The sequence below is a fragment of the Scyliorhinus torazame genome, chromosome 9 (genome assembly GCF_047496885.1).
Source record: "Scyliorhinus torazame isolate Kashiwa2021f chromosome 9, sScyTor2.1, whole genome shotgun sequence".
NCBI lineage: Eukaryota > Metazoa > Chordata > Chondrichthyes > Carcharhiniformes > Scyliorhinidae > Scyliorhinus > Scyliorhinus torazame.
In genome coordinates, this window is record NC_092715.1 from 259,244,111 (window position 1) to 259,266,235 (window position 22,125).

Here is a 22,125-nt window from a genome sequence, read left to right on the forward strand (position 1 = left end):
CCGGACCCGCCTGCAGCTCCTGCCGGTCCGACACCAGGGGACCAAGCTCCGTGTCCATATGCAAGACCTCTGAGATGGTGCTGAACCCCCATCCTCCAAAATCTTTCCAACTTTGGGCAGGACCAAAACATATGTGCATGGGTAGCAGGACCCTTCCCACACCGCTCACAGACATCCTCCACTCCCTTGAACAACCGGTTCAACCTTGCTTTTGTAAGGTGCGCCCTGTACGGTACCTTCAGCTGCTTAGTCGAGGTGTTTACCCTTTCCGACCCTCCTCCAGCACTACCCACAACTCTTCCTCCCTCTTCACCTTACCCCCCTCCTCCCAAAGGACACCCTGACCTCATCCAAGTCACCGACATGAACCCCGCTTTTCATTCGCCCCACTGGCAGCACCGCCTCCAACAACGAGGAGGCAGGTGCTATCGGGAAGGTCAGAAAGACCTTCCTCGCAAAGTCCCTGCACCTGCATATACCTGGAACTTTCAACCCATGTCAGCTCAAACTACCTGCCAACTCCTCCAAATTCGCAAATCCGTCCTCCCAAGGAACAGTTTCTTAATATCCTTAATCCACCTCTCTCCCCATCCTCACATCCATCCACCCCGGCTCGAACCCATGATTTCCCCTAATCGCCATTCCCCTCATGTTGATGTAAACCAACTTGTGACACTAATAAATATTATTATTATTATTAATGCCCTCAGACTGGCCCTTTTAAAATGCAAACAAAAAGTTCAGGAGCGCTGTCATCTTTGCCATTTGGAATATTTAAAAAAATAAAAAATATAAAAAATTTGGAGTACGCAAATGTTTTCCAATTAAGAAGTCATTTAGCATGTTCAATCCACCTATCTTGCACATCTTTGGGTTGTGGGGGCAAAACCCACGCAAACACGGGGAGAGTGTGCAAACTCCACACGGACAGTGACCCAGAGCCGGGATCGAACCTGGGACCTCGGCGCCATGAGACTGCAGTGCTACCACTGTGCCACCATGCTGCCCGCCATCTGGAATATTTTGCCATGGTTTTCGTTTTTATTTCCGTGCTTACAGGCCTTTTTGACGGGCATGGAGCGGTTGATATTTGTCGTTTGTGGGCCGGTATGGTGGCAAGGATTAAGAGGACTGTGCTTCAGAGAGGGTGACAGTCGGGGGCCTGGCCCTCCCAAACCTGATGTATTATTAATTATCTTTATTAGTGTCGCAAGTAGGCTTACATTAGCACTGCAATGAAGTTACTGTGAAAATCCCCTAGTCGCCACACGCCGGTGCCATCTCGGGTACGCTGAGGGAGAATTCAGAATGTCCAATTCACCGAACAAGCACGTCTTTTGGGACTTGTGGGAGGAAACCTATTTATTCGGCGACGAACACAGAAGGTGCAGGATTGGAATAGGGAGCCGGAGGCTTGGTGGGTGAGGGTGGAGGCAGGTTCTTATGAGGGGTCGGGGTTGCGGGCGCTGGTAACAGCGCGGCTTTCGTTTGCCCCAGGGAAATATTCGGGGAGTTCGGTGGTGGTGGCCACGTTGAAAATATGGAGGCAATTTTGACAGCACTTGGGTGTGGGTCAGGGTCGAAGTTGATGGCAATCCGAGAGAACCATGGGTTTGAGCCAGCAAGGCTGGATGGTAAATTTTGGTGATGGGAGGAAATTAAGGACCTATTTCTAGAAGGGTGGTTTGCGAATTTGGAGGAGTTGAGGGAGTAGTTTGGGATCAAGCAGGGGGAGATTTTCAGGTAGAAGCAGGTGTGGGATTGTGTGAAAAAATGTGTGTGTTCATCTCGGCGATTAATGGGAGGATTTTAGAGGCGGATATTGTGTCTCTGGAAGGGGTTAAGGCCAACTGCGAGGAGGCGCTGGGGATGGCGCTGGAGCAGGTTTGTGGTGTGAGGTGCTGCGGACGGTGAATACCTCAACTAGTGTGCGAGGCTGGGATTGATGCAGCTAAAGGTGGTACATGGAGCGCACCCAATGAAGTCAGGGATGAGGTGGTTGTTTGAAGATGTAGAGGATAGTTGTGAGCATATGTTCTGGTCCTGACCTATGTTGGATAAATTTTAGAGGTCATTCTTCAGCACCATGTCGCCGGTCTTGCATATGCATTTTGAGCATAGTCCCCTGGGGGCCATATTGTTGCAGCCTGGAACGGTGGCAGATGTTTTAGTCTTTGCCTCACTTGCAGGTGGGTCCTGTTGGGGTGGAGGTCAGTTGCTCCACCATGTGCCTCAGTGTGGCTGGGAGATCTAATGGAGTTTTTGTATCTGGAAAAAGGTGAAATTTACTTCAAGCGGGGTGAGTGGGGGATTCCACAAGAGAGGGGGTTTGTTTGTACTACATTTCAAGGAGCTACAAAATAGCCCTACAAAAATAACCTGAAGGGGAAAGCCTTCCTTGACCTCATTGAATTCTTGGAGGCAAAAGAGTCACTAAAGGAATGTAGTAAATGTATTATATCTGGATTTCCAAAAGTCCTTTGATAGCATTGCACACCAAATTGCAAGTCATCGTCGATACTGAAGACAGCTGTAACAATTTACAAGATATTTATAAATTTACAAAATAGGCAAATATTTGGCATATAAATTTCAAATGTAAGGCATTATATTTTAGTAAGAAAAATTAAGTTACATTGCTTAAATTGGATAGAGGAGCAAAGGGGACAAATGCACAAATCACTGATGCTGAACTGGCAAAGCGACACAACAAGATGCATGCTTTAAAAAGTGGAAACTGCATACTATCGACAGCTAAGCAGCATGATCAAAAGATCAGTTCAAATTCGCAAACCGCCCTTCTAGAAGCCCTGAGACATTGACTTACAAATGATGGACAATCGTCTTGATATGAACACCCATAATTCCAATGACAGAGTGGAATTATATTGAAACTTCCTGCAAATTTAGGGTTCGGATTATGGGGAAATTGCTGTTACCGTTTGAAAATTTTAACAGATTTAAAACAAAGCCTCAAAAACAAATAATTCCCATTACTGACACAGAAATTGACAGGTTCCTTTAGTTTTGTTCAAGATTTGAGATTCCCAGTCATCAAGCACAGCTAATTTTGCTCTGATTCGGACTTGATCCTCTGACAATGCCTATTTTAATTTCCTGTAATGGTTGCATATTGTGGAACAGTAAAATCCAACGGGTGTTAAATGCATTTACAAATATAACCTGATTCATTGTGGTGTGTGCGTGTTGCACAATTACGTAACTCTTTGTACCTGCTGCAACCTTACTGTCAAATGATCTATATAAGGGGGCACTCAGTGCAATGCTCACACCAGGAAATGACACATGAATAATAGTACTTTCCCTTTTGTTTTGAAGCTAATGGAAACGACACCAAAAAATTTAAAGGAGACGGATCTCCAAACCCTCCCTCTCGTGTTCTTCACATTCGTAAGATTCCAAATGAGGTTTCAGAAACAGAGGTCCTTTCACTAGGTTTACCGTTTGGCAAAGTCACTAATCTATTGATGTTAAAAGGGAAAAATCAGGTACGTGGATTTGTACATTTTTTTTCGCCTCTCGACTGAAATGCAATTTTCATGCCTATAGGACTGCAGGGTTGTGGCACTACTTTCCTGAAATGTGGGCATAAGTAGGGTGCTCTTTCCAAAGGTCGGTGCAGACTCGCTGGGCCGAATGGCTTCCTTTAGCCCTGATCTATGAATTTTTAATCCGATGTATCAGCAATTTTTGCTCTCTCCAAATTGGAGAAATATGCAGAAATTAAAACATAATTTAATTCACAGTGGAACTTTCGTGCAGACTCGAAAGGTTGCTTGATTTGGATAAGAATGAGATTTGAGTGACATACGAACTATTTAATTTTTTAAAATTCTATTCTTCTAGGAAGGAAACTAGATTATGGGAGCAATCTACCGGCTGCATTGCACCCAAAAGGCCGCATGGCTGGGAGATATTTCATCCGGGATCTACCCAGCTCGCCACGCCTCGGGAGATCCAATGTGATCTCGTGAGACGTCGTGATCTGAATTCTACCCATTGTGGGTGGTATCGTTATTTTGCAAATCTGCATATTTGAGTGAGACATCTAGTGTCGCTTTAATCTGATCAACTAAAGTCATTGGGGATCTAGCCCCTTCATCTCGGTGACCATTCAGTGCTGGCCTCCATAAACATGGGCCAGATGGAATGGCACTCGTGAGGGTCTCAACGTGGGATTGCAGGCCCCCAGTTGCTTGCCCTGGCAATGCTGCTTCTCGTGCAGAGACGGCCTCTTCCAAACAGTGATTAGAAATGGCATGCTTTCACCCATTTACTTAATGGCTTGTGGGACGAATGGTTGGCAGTTGTCTGCGAGAATGTGGGTTCCCTGGTCCTTCTATTAAGGATGAGGCATAGTACGTGTAAGAGAAGGTTGGTAGCAAACACTAGAGGCACCACACATTGCTTGCAAGAGCTTGCAGTTTCTGGTTACCATGTTTATTTTTTTTAACATGTGAATCCTGACTACAAGTCCAGAGATTTTAGCCCGCAGTTGTAATTCTACCCCTGCTCCAGAAGGAAAGATGGTTGTATTGAAAAGCCAGAACATGAATCAGCCTTTCAGAAATGTGAAGCAAATTACTGCGGATGCTGGAATCTAAAACAAAGCTTTGACAAAGAGTCACCCATTGGTTCAACATTGGCTCTGTTCTCGCTCCACAGATGCTGTCAGACCTGCTGAGATTGTGCAGCATTTTCTGTTTTTGTTTCAGAGATGTAGGTTGTTGCCCTTATTGGTGGGAACACTTTGCATATAATGCAGAGTAATTGAGATGAAGACTGGTTTGCTCATCAGCTGTTAGGCTTTAAAATCAAACTACCACTGGAGGAAAAAAAAACATGTTTGTTTTTCTTTTTTTTTTTGGATAAGTTCAGCGTACCCAATTCATTTTTCCAATTAAGGGGCAATTTAGTGTGGCCAATCCACCTACTCTGTACATCTTTGGGTTGTGGGAACGAAACCCACCCAAACACGGGGAGAATGTGCACACGGACAGTGACCCAGGGCCGGGATCGAACCTGGGGCCTCTGCGCCGTGAGACTGCAGTGCTACCCACTGCGCCGCCGTGCTGCCCTGGAAAAATGGCCATTTTAACAACTTTCCCAATGTTGGCCCTGTTACGTCGCAATTGCCACTACAATTGACCTCTCGCAGCATCTGTGGAGTGCAAAATAAGAGTTCACGTTCAAGTTGACATGGTTTCTTCAGAAGAAGAGTGACGTGGGCTGAATGTTAGTTTACTTCTCCCTCCACAGATGCTGCCAGATCTGAGTTTTCCCACCATTTTCTGTTTTGGTTTCAGATTTCCAGCATCTATGGTATTTTGCTTTTATTACAATTAAGTTGTTGACTGAGCAGATACTGTTACAGACCGCAGCAGCTGTACATCTAATGTTTCTCACTCGAGATGGATTTTGGATGTTAGCTCAGTTGGCTGGATGGCTGGTTCGTGATGCGGAGCGATGCCAACAACACTGTTTCAATTGCTGCACCGGCTGAGATTATTCCTGGAGGCCCCATCTTCACAACATTTCCCTGGCCTGAGGTGTGGTGACCGACCCTTGGGTTAAATTACCACCAGTCATCTCTCCAAGGAGGGAAGCAGCCTCAGGTCCTCCTGGGACTGTGGTGACATTTCCATGAGATGGAAGCCTCATTTGATCACTGAGATACTGGTCAAAATGTATACGGCGCACAAAGCAAAAAGAAAACTTGATTTCCCAGCCATGCTTTTGTAATTTAAATTTAGGAGATTTGGGCAGTCTATATAATGACATGTTAAATCCATCACAGTTGCTGGAAATAGTGGATGCAAATAATCCTTTCCTTTGAAGGGAGGGATTGCTAAAACACCCAGAAAATGTTTATTACTGTTGGTATACTGCTCTGTCATTTCAGGCTTGTGTGAAATCTTACGTGGACTTTGTGTTGAAATTTACAGTTGCCGTTGATGAATTGTGTGAGCAGTAAATGTGGATGTTTATTCCTGACTCACGCAAAAATGCATTCAGCCAAGATACTGCCTGTTGAATCACAACTGTTTTTGTATAAATTTAGAGTACCCAATAATTTTATTCCCAATTAAGGGGCAATTTAGTGTGGCCAATCCACCTTACCTGCACATTTTTGGTTGTGGCGGTGAAACCCACGCAGCCACAGGGAGAAGTGCAAACTCCACACGGACAGTGACCCAGGGTCAGGATCTGAACCCGGGTCCATTGAATCTCAACCCTGAAGGAAAGGCTGGAGATATAATCCCCATATGTGGTAGTTAGATTTTGCTGTGCTCCATACTTTTAGCAATACCCATAACATAGTATGATCTGCGTAGAACAATTACAAACAGCTGAAATGCAGAAGTGTGAAGTTGGAATTGAGCCAAAAATGCTTGGGATGTGTTGGCAAAGTTCTCATCATAACGGGGCTGGTTTAGCACAGGGCTAAAGAGCTGGCTTTTAAAGCCAACCAAGGCGGGCCAGCAGCACGGTTCAATTCCCGTACCAGCCTCCCCGAACAGGTGCTGGAATATGGCGACTAGGGGTTTTTCACAGTAACTTCATTTGAAGCTTACTTGTGACAATAAGCGATTTTAATTTCATTTCATCAAAAGCAAACTCTGCTTGAGCGATTAACCTCTTGATTAACTTCTTTGGCCATCCAAGATGGAGCTCTAATTTTGGATTGTAATAATGCGTATGTGGTACATGGAATAACACTTCTATGCTTAAATTAATAGTTAGAAGTCTTGCAATACCAGGTTAAAGTAATAGTGTTATCCAACTTAATGTAAGCAACATAACCAGGGCTATACTTTCTGTCAGCAAAACTTGATGTTACACTTTCATGGAAGTTATAGAATCAGAAAATTATGGAGCACAGAAGGGCAGGGGCCAGTCACCCAAGCATGCATATGCATGCTCTTTGAAGGAGCTATTCAGTTTGTCCCATTGCCCACCTCATTCCTCAAAGCCCTGCACTTATCTCCTTCAAGTAGTTGTCCAGTAACCATTTTGAATTTGCATTCCTGATCGCAGAAATATTGCTGTATTTAAAAGTGCTTTGAACATTGCCAAAGTGAATTTTGTTGACTTTTAGGCACAGATTGTCCCGATTAATTCTGAACATTGTCTATGTAATCTTGTCATATTATAATTACCCCATCCCACCCGTGGTGATGCTATACCGGCAGAGTTTTCCATATCCTACATTCTCGGCTGATGGTTCTGCAGAGAAATCTATGCTCCAATCAACTTTACTTCCCAAATTGCTGTATCCGAGTGCAACACTTCAGAATCATGGCTAAATTATGCCTGTGCTCTTGTTCATTATTCCTTCACCCTGTTTTACAAGATCCCACTGTCTTTATAGTTCAATATACATTTACTGTAAACGTAATTATATTCTGTACCATGATTTGTGAATTGTATATAATCCGAGTATTCACAAAAGAACAATCTGTACCAACATGCTATGATGGAAAAGCCCTTAGAAATATTTTCCCCTGTATTTAGCAGAGTTAAATGAGTAGAGTTCTTCAGACCATATGAAACAAATGTCTTTTAATGTGCCATGCATGCGGGAGAGTGACAATCCAGCTGCTGTAACTCCAACTTGATCCAAGTTGCTCTGCTGGTTTACATATTTTTAGACTGATTCAAAGGAATACAAAGCGGTTCAAAGTACCACAATACCCCCGATTATCGATACATAGAACATAGAAAATACAGCACAGAACAGGCCCTTCGGCCCACGATGTTGTGCCGAACCTTTGTCCTAGATTAATCATAGATTATCATTGAATTTACAGTGCAGAAGGAGGCCATTCGGCCCATCGAGTCTGTACCGGCTCTTGGAAAGAGCATTCCTACCCAAGGTCAACACCTCCACCCTATCCCCATAACCCAGTAACCCCACCCAACACTAAGGGCAATTTTGGACACGAAGGGCAATTTATCATGGCCAATCCACCTAACCTGCACATCTTTGGACTGTGGGAGGAAACCGGAGCACCTGGAGAAAATCCACCCACACACTGGGAGAACGTGCAGACTCCGCACAGACAGTGACCCAAGCCGGGAATCGAACCTGGGACCCTGGAGCTGTGAAGCAATTGTGCTATCCACAAGGCTACCATGCTGCCCCATTTTGGGTTTTAGAGACTGTCATGTTATCCCCTCCAGGCGTCCTCTTCCCTACTGTCCCATGTGTATCTCAGATTCTCCATTTCCCCCACTACAATGTAATTGCAAGCACATAGGGGGCTGGATTCTCCGTCCCGCCGCACCACATTTCTGCCCCGACCCGCCGTGTAATTGACCAGATGGGTTATTGGCTTTGGCACGCTGAATGTTATTTCGCGTGAAGGAAAGCTGAAAGTGAAAATAAGCGGTGGCTGTAAAATGCATCTCGGCATATTCCTTTGTTTTAGTAATTTAGTGAAATAACTAATCTTGTGAACAGCAGATTAGCGATATTCTGTCCTTTTGTCGAATTATTTGATGTTTCATGTTCCTTTGTCATGTAATTATATTAAAACTGAGTAGCATTTTAAACTCTATCACCAGCCCTGTGGGTGGAAAGTGGACCATTTTTGGGACATTGGCCTATCAAATAATGGAAGTTATGTATACCGGAGCAATTGATTGTTTTTTGTGTGCATAATTCTCACAAGACAATGCATTTTTTTAACTGTACTATTTGCTGCAGCTCCTGATTCTAAACAGACCATTTTGTAATATCTCAAATTGAATCACAACCATGTCCCTCGCATTATCGGCTGTACTTGAATTATGGCATCTACTGGCATAGCTCATTTTAGATGAGGGGCCAATGCAATGTCATAAAATATTTTAGGTTCAGTATCTAATAATCAGCATTAGTGATCAGAATTATCTAATGTATTATGGTCCACGGTGGGGAATTACGTCCGAGTTTTGGAAAAAAAGACATTATGTTGTTAATTTTGTCATCAAGTGTTTCTCCCTCTCCCTGCTCTTGCAGGCTTTCCTTGAAATGGCTTCAGAAGAAGCAGCTGTTACTATGGTGAACTATTACACCACAGTCACTCCACACCTCCGCAATCAGCCCATCTACATCCAGTATTCCAACCACCGGGAACTGAAGACCGACAACTTGCCTAACCAAGGCGTAAGTATCTTGACATTATGTACGTCTGTGAGTGTATTTTTTAAAGGCATGTTGCCATACTTCCTAAATTAATTGTTACTTGTCCAGTTAAACTTTCTCACCGTAATTATAAATGTAAAAATCACAATGGTTTAGAATAAACTAAAACAGGATTGCGTTTCCTTCGTAAAAAGGGAAAGGTTTGCCTCACGTTAGTTTGAAGGGAAGCTGGATGCAGGTTGAAGTGAAACTTGTAACTGAAGTCTAATTTCTCCTATATTTGTTTTTTATGCCCTGTACATTCTAATATGCAACCTGTGGGCAGCTACTACCTTACAGGTTGCTGCCTGGTCACAGAAGGGTGCATCTTATTGAGAGCATTGCCTGAAGAGCTTATCGTCAGGAGAAAAGTTGGTCTAATAATTCAGCACAAGCTGCAACTGATGTACATGGGCTTTGCATACGAGATAGTAATTTGCCCTTTTTTCAATCTGATCAACCGTGTTCGTTGTCCAGGGTAGAATCTGCTCTGTATTGCAGAGATTAAACATCGGTGTTGCAACTGCTTTGTCAACTACCTCCCATCTGACTTCTGTGGTTGGTCACATCAGCACCCTACCCAGATCTGCTCCGTGCTCTCTTCTACCTCTCTTGCTCCTCCCTTCCCATTTCCATTTTGGCGTTTCCATCCTTGACCTCCTGCACTTGCAACCAAACTGAAGGTAAACTTCAGATATATCCCCCCCATTCTGTTGGAGTTTGCTCTGACTGGAGCAATGAATTTGGTAACTTCTTTCCTGGGGTACTTTTCCCATTTTCTCTGAGTAGGTGGACTTAGACAGATTGATGCAAGCAAAGATCTGCCGTTAGAATTTCATGAGCTTCAGGTTGTTGTCTTTTTTTTGTGACCAGCCAGGTCCTCATTACATAATTGGGTCAATGTAGGGAACATGTTTCTGCTTGTGAAGGTGTCCAAAACAAGGGACCATATTCAAATAGGGAACCAGGCAGAAATCGTTTTACCCAGAGGGGCTGGGGTATTTTGAACTCTCTTCCAAGGAATGGCTGGGACAAATAACTAATTCATTCATGGGCAAGCTAGGTAAGTATACACGATAGGAGGGTATGCTGATATGGTTAGATGAGTATTGATAGCAGGAGGCTCAAGTAAAGATCACCGAAGACCTGTTCAGCCAAATGGCCTTTTTCTGTGTTGCACATTCTACATAATTTCTATGTAATAGTGATTATTGCTCCGGTTTCCTCCCGCAAGTCCCGAAAGATGTGCTGTTAGGTAATTTGGACAAAGTGAATTCTCCCTTGTGTACCTGGACAGGCAGCTGAGTGTGGCGACTAGGGGCTTTTCACAGTAACTTTATTGCAGTTTTAATGTAAGGCTACTTGTGACAAAGATAATTAAATTAAATATTGATGCTGAAAGGGTTAAAACCAGTAGAACTAGTTTTAAAGTTGCCAAAGAAATTAACAGCAAACAGTTGGCACTGAGCCAAGTTTGAAAACCTCAGAAAAGAAAAAAAAATGATAATCACGAAACTGAAACTATTTTTGCTGCACCGAAGCGGGCCCTGGCAGAATTTGACTGCTGTAAGTTGTAGGGTTTTTATTTTATAGACTGTTGCTTATCTGTATGTTTGTAACATGCTTACAAATCTAATTTGCCTTTGGTAACAGCTGATGGATTGGAGACAATTAGAAAGACGTGACTAGTAAAATTCATGCATCCAAGTCCTCGGAGTGGCGCAGAAAGTGAGACTCAACATGTGCAAATAATATATTGGTTTCAAAATGGAGTCAACGTTGGACCCAAACTAAAACTCGAGTTGTAGTTGAACTGGTTTTAAAAAAGTCTACTTGGTATCTTTTAAACTAATATAGTGCACACTAACTGTTACGCAGAAATCGTTTTGTCTGTTTCACCAGGAAGTTCATCACATGACCGGAATTAGCTGACATCTGTTAAATGAGATTATATCAATACTGTCGGCATTGTTCAAACCATTACGTATCTTTATTTAACCTTCATCTTGTGAATGTGTTTTCATGTGCAGCTGTGCTCAAAGTTGTTTCTGCGCTGGGCATCAAAACATTGAAAGAAACTAAAGAGATTGAAAGGAACTTGTTTTTTTTAAAAAAATAAAAAAATTTCAGTGTCTTAGTTCTGTCTGTAAAATTAACAAAGTCACGTGCTTCGGGCCTGTCTTTTTCAAAGTACTTCCCCAGTCAGGGTTAAATATAAGGAGAACCTTGCTTTTTATTTCTCACTTTAATTTTGTGGTGAATCTAGGAGCACAGGCCCCGCTAGATTTTGTTCCTTCCTTCCTCCCCCATTCTGATACCAGCTGGACGTTTAGCTGAAGGGTGCCAATGCTATTGAGATATTCATGATCTCGGGTGATTTCAGGAAAACGTTTTGTAATTTGTGCTTGTACCCCAATTTATGTAGCTCAAAGGTATAATGCTGCCCCAAGATGACCACATTAGACATTGAGTAATTTGAATGGCAGGACCGCATGCAGTGGGCAAACACTAGCATATCGCCTTAATTTATATCATTAAACAGATTTGTTACACAGATTCGTAATATAGTGGTATCCGCTGTTCGAAATGAGGTACAAATGTAAAATGTGCTATGGCAGTTGTCCTAATTAACTAAAATTGCCAGACGGGAGAAAACACACTTCCTCTTTACCCAGCCAGCCCACACCTACATTGTAGGAGAGCGATAAACCAGGGAACAACCCCATAGCTAATGAGAAAAAATACAATGCAACATTTGTGTGCAATCTTCTCGAGTGCAGGAGATAGGGTACAGCATCTTGATATTTCTGCCTCGGATGGGCCCGTCCTCCAAGATGCGTAACAAAACTAGTAGGAACCAGAAAAACCTGTTCAAATTTCAGGCAACACGTACATTTTGAATGTGGGCCTCTTGATTGGAGTTACGAAGCTGTGCAGCTAGTTACATGGAGATTGGCCTGGAGTCTCCAGGGATTGAAGACCAATTGCCAAGAGAAAAACCATGGGGACATTGAAAAAGATAGTTTATTCAAACATTTCTCTTTACTAGATGAAAAAATATTGAAAGTGGGAAGAAAGAAGGGCTTTGGTTGACAGTCAAGCATTGTCCAATTGGGTAATGAGTCTGTTTGCATTTGGTTCCGAGACGCAATGTTTTCAAAACCAGTACAGGACTTCAGATTGACTAAACCGACACAAAGATACAATTAGTTTTATTTATTTCACACTTGCAAAGGTGAAGTTTATCACTTCTGGACCACCAGATGGCAGCAGTTGTTACAATAGCCTGGTTATTTTGCAAGTATTTGTTGCGGTGTCTGATTTTTAACCACCGTTTCTAAGTCCCCTCAATTGCTCAGAAATTGGTTAGCTTTCAACATTTGAAATGTTTCAAAACTAATTTGTAATTGGAATCTTGTTGCCTGAAGGCTAACTTATGTTGATTTTTGTAATCCATTTAAGTTCTTAGGTCCAGAAACAGACGAGGTGACTTTTCAGGCATAGATCCTTTTTTCAGAACGGCAAAATAAAATGGATGTACAACCTATAAAAAGGAATCAAGTGAAGGGGAGGGGCCATGCATGTATACTGAAGCAGAAAATGACTTGTAAAGTGGAGAACGGGATGGTGAACTGCTGAGAGTGCTCCTTTCCAATCTACACAATCCTCAGAAATCCTGATACATCCCCTTTCATATTGCCAGCAATTCTTGTAGGAAGAAAGTGGGAGCCCCTGCAAGTGGCAGGTTATTGAGAAAGATTGAACAGGCTGGGCACCTTTGCTCTAGAAAAGAGAAAGAGAGCGGGCATGATAATGGTCTTCCAAGATTAGATCGGGCAACTGTAGAGAACAAGAATTACTTGTTTTTGTACAGCACTGCTAACATCACAATGTCCCAATGGGCTTCCTAGAAGTCAGATGATCAAGAGCTTGGTTAAAAAGATTTGAGGAGTGTCTTATAGGATGAAAACAAGCAAAGAGGCAGAAGGGTCCAGGAGGGAATTCCAGAGCCTGGGATCGAGACAGCTGACTGTGCTGCCACCACTGGTAGAGTGATTAAAACCAGAGATGCCCAACCAAGACACCAAAATCCAATGAGTGCAGGGACCTCGAGGTTGTGGAGCTCAAAATGCTTGGGGATCAGGAGGCTCATGGCCACGGAGGGATTTGAAAACCAGGATGTATAAATAAGCTGTTGCTCATTGGGGGTGAGGGTAGATGAGACTTGGAGAAAGCTTGAGATGTTATGGTGGTGAAGATGGGCAGTCTTGGTGATGGCACAAATATGTAATCAGAAGCTTATCATGGAGTCAAGATCAGTGAACCGACACATGTCACATTCTATTACCAGGGAGAGACATGGAGTTGGTCTCTCGGGGACAAAATGTAGACTGCAAACAATGACTTCGACCCACTCAATATTTAATTGGAGGAAATACCTGATCGGGGCTGAGATCTGATCTGTTCTGATGGGGGCTGTTTAGCACCGGGCTAAATCGCTGGCTTTGAAAGCAGGCCAGCAGCACGGTTCGATTCCCGTAACAGCCTCCCCGAACAGGCGCCGGAATGTGGCGACTAGGGGCTTTTCACAGTAACATTTGAAGCCTACTTGTGACAAGTGATTTTCATTTCATTTTTCATCATCCAATACTGGATTGTTGGACGAGCAATGTGATAATGTAGCAACATGGAAAAAGGTGAAGTGCTGTTAGCTGATGTTAGACAAGAATACTAATATTGTGCTTTCATATGATATTGCTAAGGGGCAGTAATGGTACGGGAAGAGAAGCTGCTGCAAGTGATACTCGGGTTGCAGTTGGATAGATGAGAATGGCACCATGTGAGAGCAGTACCCCTAGCTGGACGTTGGGAGGAGTTGAAGGAAAATGGTGTAGTTTCGTGTGTCAAATGAATGCCAAGAAGTTTGAAGAACGATTGCTTACCCTTGTCACAGTCATTTAGGATGTAATTTGTAACTTCAAGAGACATTTCTATACTGTGACATGGCTGGGATGACACAGTGGTTAGCATGGTGCCTCACAGCGGCAGGGACCCAGGTTCGATTCAGACCGTGGGTGATTATGTGGAGTTTGCACATTGTCCTCGTGTCTGTGTGTTGTTTCCTCCAGGTGTTCCCGTTTCCTCCCACAGCCCCAAAGATGTGCAGGTTAGGTGGATTGGCCATGTTAAATTTCCACGTCCAAAGATTAGCAGCTTGGGTGGGGTTACAGAGCTAGGGCAGGGGGAGTGTGCCTTGATCGGGTCAGTGCAGACTTGATAGGCCACATGGCGGCCTCCTGCATTGTAGGGATTCTATGGAAACCTGATTCAAATCTGGAGTTCCGGTATTGATTTGCGAGGCAATGGCATGGTCAAGGAAGGAGGAGGTTGGAAATAGGGCAATACTTGCAAGGGCACTGAGATTGTATCTTTTTTTAAGGAGAGGGATGATGATAGTAGATGACTAAGAGAGCGAATGCCTGACAATAGGGTGCCCGTAACTATAGCTGCTAACCTGGGGGCCGGCCGGGGGGGGGGGGGGGGGGGGGGGGGAGGGAGAGGAGGAGGAGGGAGAGGAGGAGGAGGGAGAGGAGGAGGAGGGAGAGGAGGAGGAAGGAAATGCAATGTAAGATGACTATGGGAGTGGAGGTCTGGGATGAGGTTGTGTTATCGGAGATTAAAAAGCAGATCAAGGGCAACATGTGGCGCAGTGGTTAGCATCGGGACTGCGGCGCTGAGGACCCGGGTTTGAATCCCAGCCGTGGGTCACTGTCTGTGTGGAGTTGGCACATTCACCCCATGTCTGCGTGGGTTTCACCCCCACAACCCAAAGATGTGTGGGTTCGGTGGATTGGCGTGCTAAATTGCCCCTGAATTGGAGAAAAAAAAATAATCGGGTACTCTAAATTTATATATAAAAGCAGATCAACATGTGAAAAGCGTAATGCAGAAGAAAATCCTGCAAGGGAAGACAAACCAGTTGGACAGACTTTTAAAAATCTTTTACCTAATAGCACACTACGATGAATACGATCACTTAGTTGATGGCACAAATGGATATAATTTGGTGGGAATACTGAAACATGGTTGCAGGGTGACTGGGAATTGATTGTCGAAGGGTTCTTGGTACTCCAAAAGGATAGACAAGATGGGACAGGAGGTGAAGTTGCTTTATTGGTTAAAGATGACATCAAGGCTGTTAAGAAATTATGTTGGCACTTGGGGCCAAGATGTTCAATTGATCTGGATGGAAATAAAAAACAAGGGAAAAATTCCGTGGTAGTAATAATTTACAGGCCCGAGCAATACTCCCAAAGTGGAGCATAATGAGGGCTTGTGAGAAAGTCACAACGGTAAGCATGGGTGACTTTAACATGCATATTGACTGGTTTAATCAAATTGGCACGGGTAGCCTTGAGGGAGAATTCAAAGTGAATGTGGTATTGTTTCTTGGAGCAATATGTTATGGAGCCAACCAGTCAACAGACTATTTTACAGTTAGTATTACGTAACAAAGAGGGGTTGATAAATAGTCTTGTCGTGAAGGATCTTCTTGGAAGGAGCGATCCCAGCATGCTAGAATTTCAAATTCTGATTGTGCGAGAGAAGGCAGCGTGTTAGCGCACGTGGCTTCACAGCACCAGGGTCCCAGGTTCGATTCCCCGCTGGGTCACTGTTTCTGCGGAGTCTGCATGTTCTCCCCGCGTCTGCGTGGGTTTCCTCCGGGTGCTCTGGTTTCCTCCCACAGTTGCAGGTTAGGTGGATTGGCCATGCTGAATTGCCCTTCGTGTCCAAAAAGGTTAAATGGGGTTATTGGTTTATGGAGATAGGGTGGAAGTGAGGGCTTAAGTGGGTACAGTGCAGACTCCTTCTGCACTGTCTGATCTATGTATCTAAGGTAGAGTGCCATTCTAGAGTTTATGTTGGGCAGAGGTAATTATGCCGGCCTGAGGAAAGATGGCCCAAGTAAACTGGGGACAGATAATTGAGGGTGGACCAATGAGGAACAATGGATGTTCAGGGAGATATTAAATACCTGTCAATTAAAGTATATTCCTGAGAGGAAGAGAAATTGTCAAAGGGAGAAAAAGATTCCATGGCTAAACGAAGTCAAGGAAGACATCACTGGATATGGTGATAGAAGTGGAGTTGAGGATCATCAAATCAGTCATCTCATTAGGGTGGCAAAGTGGTCAGCACTCCTGCCTCACAGCACCAGGAACCTGGATTCAATTACGGCCTTGGATGACTGTATGGAGTTTGCACGTTCTCCTCCTGTCTGCGTGGGTTTTCTCCGGGTGCTCCGGTTTCCTCCCACAGTCCAAAGGTCTGCTGGTTAGGTGGATTGGCCATGATGAATTGGCTCTTAGTGACCAAAAGATTAGGTGGGGTAACGGGGATGGGGTAGGGGCGTGGCCTAGGTACAGTGCTCTTCCCAAGGGTCGGTGCACTCAATTGACCGAAATGCCTCCTTCTGCACTGTCGAGATTCTATGATTGAATGGCGAAGCAGGCTTGATTGACCGAATGGTATACTTCTGCTCCTACGTCCCTGTTGGACAATGAAGGGAGTGATTCTAAACCTCTATGAACCATTGGGTTTGGCTGTAGTGATATGTTCAGTTCTAGGCTTGGGGAAGGACGTGGAAGGGATTGTACAGAATGGTCCCACCGATTGAGTGACTTCACTTAATGTGGACAAGACTGGAGAAACTGGAATTATTTTCCTCTGAGCAGAGAAGGTGTTCAAAACAATGAACACGGAGGAACTGTTTTCAGTGGAGGGTGGGTCAGTAACCAGAGAGACACCAATCAAAGATGATCAGCGAAATGTTGTGAGATTTCTTTTTTACTGATGAGTTGTGCTCTGAAACCCACGACCGGAGAAGGTGGTGGAATAAGGAACTTTCGGAAAGGAATTGAATAAATGCTTGAAGGGGGAAAGATTTTCAGAGCAAGAGCAGTGGGTGAAAAATTAATTGGCTGTTCTTTCAAAGAGCCAGTGTAGGGATGATGGGAGGCAGTGGCCTGGTGATTTTGTCACTGGACTAGTGATTCAGAGACCCTGGGTACTGCTGGGGTCCGGCGTTCGAATCCCACCATGACACAAGGTGAAATTTGAATGCAATAAAAATATGAAATTGAAAGGCTAATAATGATGAAACTATCGTCGTTGACTTGAAAACCCAGCTGGTTCACTAATGCTGGGGTTTCAAAGTGCAGCTCACGACCCCATGCAGACTGGATGCGGGAGAGTGGCAGAGCGGTCACTACTGGCTTTTAATATGGGAATAGGGGCTGCTGCCACCTATGAAATGAAAAGACAGGTGTATGTGCAGTCTTCCGGCGAGAGGCGGCAGCAGCGCGAGGGTCACGGCCTGCATGTACACTTGCTTTTGGCACCAAATCGTGGAAGATAGCTGCTTCCATTTTCTAGCTGCTGGCAAGCAAGGCAAGAGAACTATGAAGACGAATCATTTCCTTAAAAGTAAGAGACGGCCAGACACACACACAGGCAGTGAACCTACTGGACAGGATCTCGCTACAGAATCTGCTCGACACAGCTGCTCCGGAAAGTCCAGGGTAGCACAGAGCAGTGTTGGTGTTCCGTACTGAGCTCCAGGGCCCCTGGTTTACAGACTACGAAGAAGAAACTTAACTCTGGAACAAAGCCGTATAAAGAAGAATTATTGAGGTGTGGTCAATTCTACTAGTACAAATAAGGATGCAAAGTCCAATGTGTGTTATATGCAAGGAAATACTGGCAATTGGGAGAAGTTTCAAGATTTTGAAAGGTAAGTGCTGTGTGAAAAATTCCTTTTGAGGTTGAGACCCCAGAGTCAGTTTTTAACTTGCAGATGACTCCAGATGATGTTGCTGTACTGTGATACCATATTAAAAATCACACCAAAAGCCCATCATGATGTCAGCATTCTGGAGTAGCATATTCGAGGAGTATCCAGTGCCAAAGGTCAGTCAGTTAGCAAAAGTGGGTCCCAGGGGGAAAAGAAGTCCTTTAGTGAAGGAAATCTCCCGTTCTTACCCTGGTGTGGCCCACGTGACTCTAGACCCACAGCAATGCGGTTGACTCTTAACTGCCCACCCAAGGGGCAATTGGGGACGAGCAATAAATGTTGGCCCAGCCAGCAATGCTTATGTCCCTTGACCGAATTAAAAAGTTTTGCTCATACTTGAGACATACTTGCATTGGAAGCAATTCAGAGAAGGCCTACCAGGCTGATGCTTGGGATGAGGGATGAATCTTGAGGGCAGGCTGGGGCTGTACTGATTGGAGTTTATAAGAACAAGGTGATTTTATTGAAACAAAAGATTCTCAGTCGGCTCGACAGGGTAGATGGTAGGAAGGCTTTTCCTCTCATGGGAGAACCTATAACTAAGGGCTGCAGTTTCAAAATGAAGAGTCTCCGAAGAAATTCCTACTCTGCTTAAATGGGAGGTTTGCTAGCCTTTGGGATTTCTCCCACCAGCAAACAGTGGAGGTTGGGTCTTTGAATATGTTCAAGGCGGAGTCATAGAATAAAATCCTTTACAGTGCAGAGGCCAGATAGTTTTGATTAATTGCTGAAGGAAGAGAGATATTGTTTTTCGCTCACCAGGACAGATTGAGAAGAATGCCAAATCTCAAGGAGAATCATTTGTAGATGGTGCCGATTGTTTGTCAAGTTGACTTTCATTGCTAGAGGTGTTGCCATGGAGAATGTGGTGCATGTCTGCAGGTAATTACCAAGGCTGTCCCCCAAGGTTTTGTTTAGTTGAAAAAAGCACAATGCGTGGAAGTGTTCTTTCTGTTTGCGAAGTACAGGACCCTGTGTGAATATAGCACAGGTAAGTAAACAACACTGGAAACCTGATTGATGATCTTTAGCTGGCTGTCAGTGTAGTTCTTGGCACAATCAGGATTGCTTGGCAAGTGTTGTCCAATGCAGAATCACATCTAATGTTGCATATGGGTATTGGAGGAGGACATGGGTGGAGAGCAATCCAAATAAATGACTAAGTAAGATGCTTCCAATTGTGTGGGAGATTAAACCATAAACTGTACGTATGAGAACCATTAATAAATCTAATAAGGAATTTGAAAAATATTTCTTGCGAGTAGTGAGAATGTGAAAGAACCACTGGAGTAGTTAAGGCAAAAAGCAAAGCTACAAAGGGGAAAACCATGTCAGATTATGTTAGAGTTAAATTAGTGTGGGAGGAGATTAACTTGAAGAATAAACAACAGTCATATATCAGTTTGTGTGAAAGACCTATTTCTGTGCTGCAAGTTCCGTAATATTGAGATAGATGGCTTCTAACTGTCATGAATGGGTGAGAAAAGAAATTGATTAGGACTTGGGATTCGAAACTAGCACCAGAACATTCCTGGGTGCCAATCCAATTTATTTTATTCTGCCAGGCTGCTGGACATTGGAACCTGTCTTGACAACTTTTTACTCTATTCTTACTGCCTATTGCCAAACGCTTAAGTACTTCAGGCATTCTTTGTCTCATGCTTTTCTTGACTTTGTATTTTGATGTGTCTCTCATTGTCTCATGCTAATATCAGAGTTACCATTTCGCCATTTTCTGTTATCACCTGAAGCACCTCATAGGTAATTACATTCTTTGCCGTTTGTGGTGTGTTCTCCTTTTTTAAATACATTTCATTGGTAATGGATCCAGTAAAGGATTCACACCTGAATAATTAACTTGTCTATTCTTTTCACAGATGCCTGACATGGTGAGTGTTTCTGTTTTTGTTCCAGACTTTTACTACTTTGTTTCTTGTTTTCCCCCAAAGAAAATTGCCCCCCCCCACCCAATATGTGCAAAACCATTTTTTTGCAGTAATATCTCAAGAATATGGAGGCTGATTTAGCAAATAGTCTTCTTTAAATTGAAACCTGTTTAAAATGCTATCTTTCTACATAATATTCAGCTTCCTTGTGTACTGTTGGTGATTTACATTGATTTAAATCTGTTTGTAAATTGGGCAAATTTCTATTGCTTCACCATTGCATAGTTGGAATTTGCCTAATGTCACCATACAATTTTAAGGATTCATGGCCAATCCACTCCATTTCTTCAATCTGACTATTTATGCTATCTCTTCAAATCTTCACTTTCTCCATTGCCATTTCTAGTCACCCTGCATTCAACATTTTCACTGAAACCTAATTTGACCTCATCAAGCCCCTTTTTTAACCTAAAAGAAGTGCATATGTTTCTGTTCTCATGCCCTTGCTCCTTGTCTCAACTGCTTTGAATCAACTAACTTCTGAGTTCTTATGATTAGAGCTCTTGCTTTTAATCTCATTAATGTCCTATCTTCTGCTGAGATACAGGTTACTAACCAACATGGGTGCATTTCCCCCAAAGTCTGGAACTACAGTTATAAACAGTGGATTATGGTCGTGTCCTGGCTGCAGATTTCACACGCAGCCAGAGCAAGCAACAAGTGGCTGAAATGTTTTCTCCTCCCTAAGCCCAGAGCAGTACAAATACAAAGCCTCCGCTCGTAACATCGCCTCCTCAATGAGTATTAGTCAATAGAAGATTATAATACATAATCTGCCACTGAATTGCAAACCTCTCCTATTACTATTGCGCCAGCTTTATTGAAAGCTATTTGACATTTCAATCCACAGCATATGTCAAATCTGATCCAGTCATGTTTAGTTCATACACCGTTGATCTTTTTGATGAGAAGGAAGCAGCTGCTTTTTCTGTAGCGTGTTGTGGAATCAAAGAATTAACATTTTAAAATACTTTGGGCCCAGAATTGTAGAGCACTGAAGGAAGCACTGTGGCATTGTAGAAGATATTGTGTCCACAAACAAATATGCTCACTATTAGAATTCCGTGCCCCTTTCTCCACTTATCTTACATTTATAAATTGATATTGTTAAATAGCCCAGTATGTGCAGACCACTTGGTACTGTACCATAGAAACTGGATAAATCAGTCACAAAATGCATGTTTTATTGTGGCATTTCACCTCCGACATATTGGCTTTGCAGGAGATTCTGTACAGATTCACCAGAACAATACTGGAGCTAAATAGGTTAAACTGTGGAGTCTAGTTGCACAGAATTGTTCATGGAGTCAAGGCAGGCAGATGGAGCTAAGATGCAATCGCCATGAAGTGATGATACAAGCTCGGTGCGGAATTCGGCCTACTTCTAATAAGTTGACACCGCAAAAGTTTTAACTGCTCTTGAGTATAGACAAAGGTGTGAACTTCAGATAGCAGTTGTAAACTCCACAAATTTAGATTTTGGTATGTTATTTAACCCTTCGAAGGCATAGTTTTAATTCATCCTTGGATATCCATTTCCCTCCATGTCATTATTTACTAAATGGTTAAATCCTTAATCTTGTATGAGGGTTGCCTGTATTGAGTGTCTATTCCATGAGCTGAATAATTTCTTTCCATATGGTGGTGCTTTTCAGTTTGACATGCAAGGAAGCTCTTGGAGTTGAAAATGTTCACTTTAAATAGTATCTTATCATTTGTGTGGTCTCTTAGCATGTATCCATGTTGCTCAGTTTTGCTGGCCTCTGACTGTACAGAGAAACACTCCGTAATAAATGGTGTGCGTGTGTCACTGTATTTCCTTTAATGTTGTCCTTTTTCTCCTCCCCCATGTCCCCATTTTTCTCGTCGCGTCAATGCAAACTCCATTTGCCAGCAATGCAACTTCACAGCTGATGAGTTAATGTGGTTTCTGCCTGTTTTGCTGAAGCATGATGTTATTGAAATCAATTCTGTATATCTGATGGATGTATTCATTTGCGTCCTTTTCCTCCTCCCTACCACTTACACTCTTCCGTTGAACCTCCTAAACATCAGTTTTTAAAAAATAAATTTAGAGAACCCAACAATTTTTTTTCCAATTAAGGGGCAATTTAGCATGACCAATTCACCTAACC

The 22,125-nt window shown here is 43.3% G+C and overlaps 1 protein-coding gene across 3 annotated transcripts in view; it reads left to right on the plus strand.

Moving 5' to 3' along the window:
• Positions 1–22,125, plus strand: part of ptbp3 (polypyrimidine tract binding protein 3) — a 118,836-nt gene that overhangs the window by 72,731 nt on the left and 23,980 nt on the right. For all 3 annotated transcript variants that reach the window (XM_072517309.1, XM_072517310.1, XM_072517311.1), the window contains 2 exons: positions 3,340–3,509; positions 9,026–9,172. In XM_072517309.1, the coding sequence (XP_072373410.1) occupies positions 3,340–3,509; positions 9,026–9,172 (317 nt within the window). The remainder of the gene's footprint in view (positions 1–3,339; positions 3,510–9,025; positions 9,173–22,125) is intronic.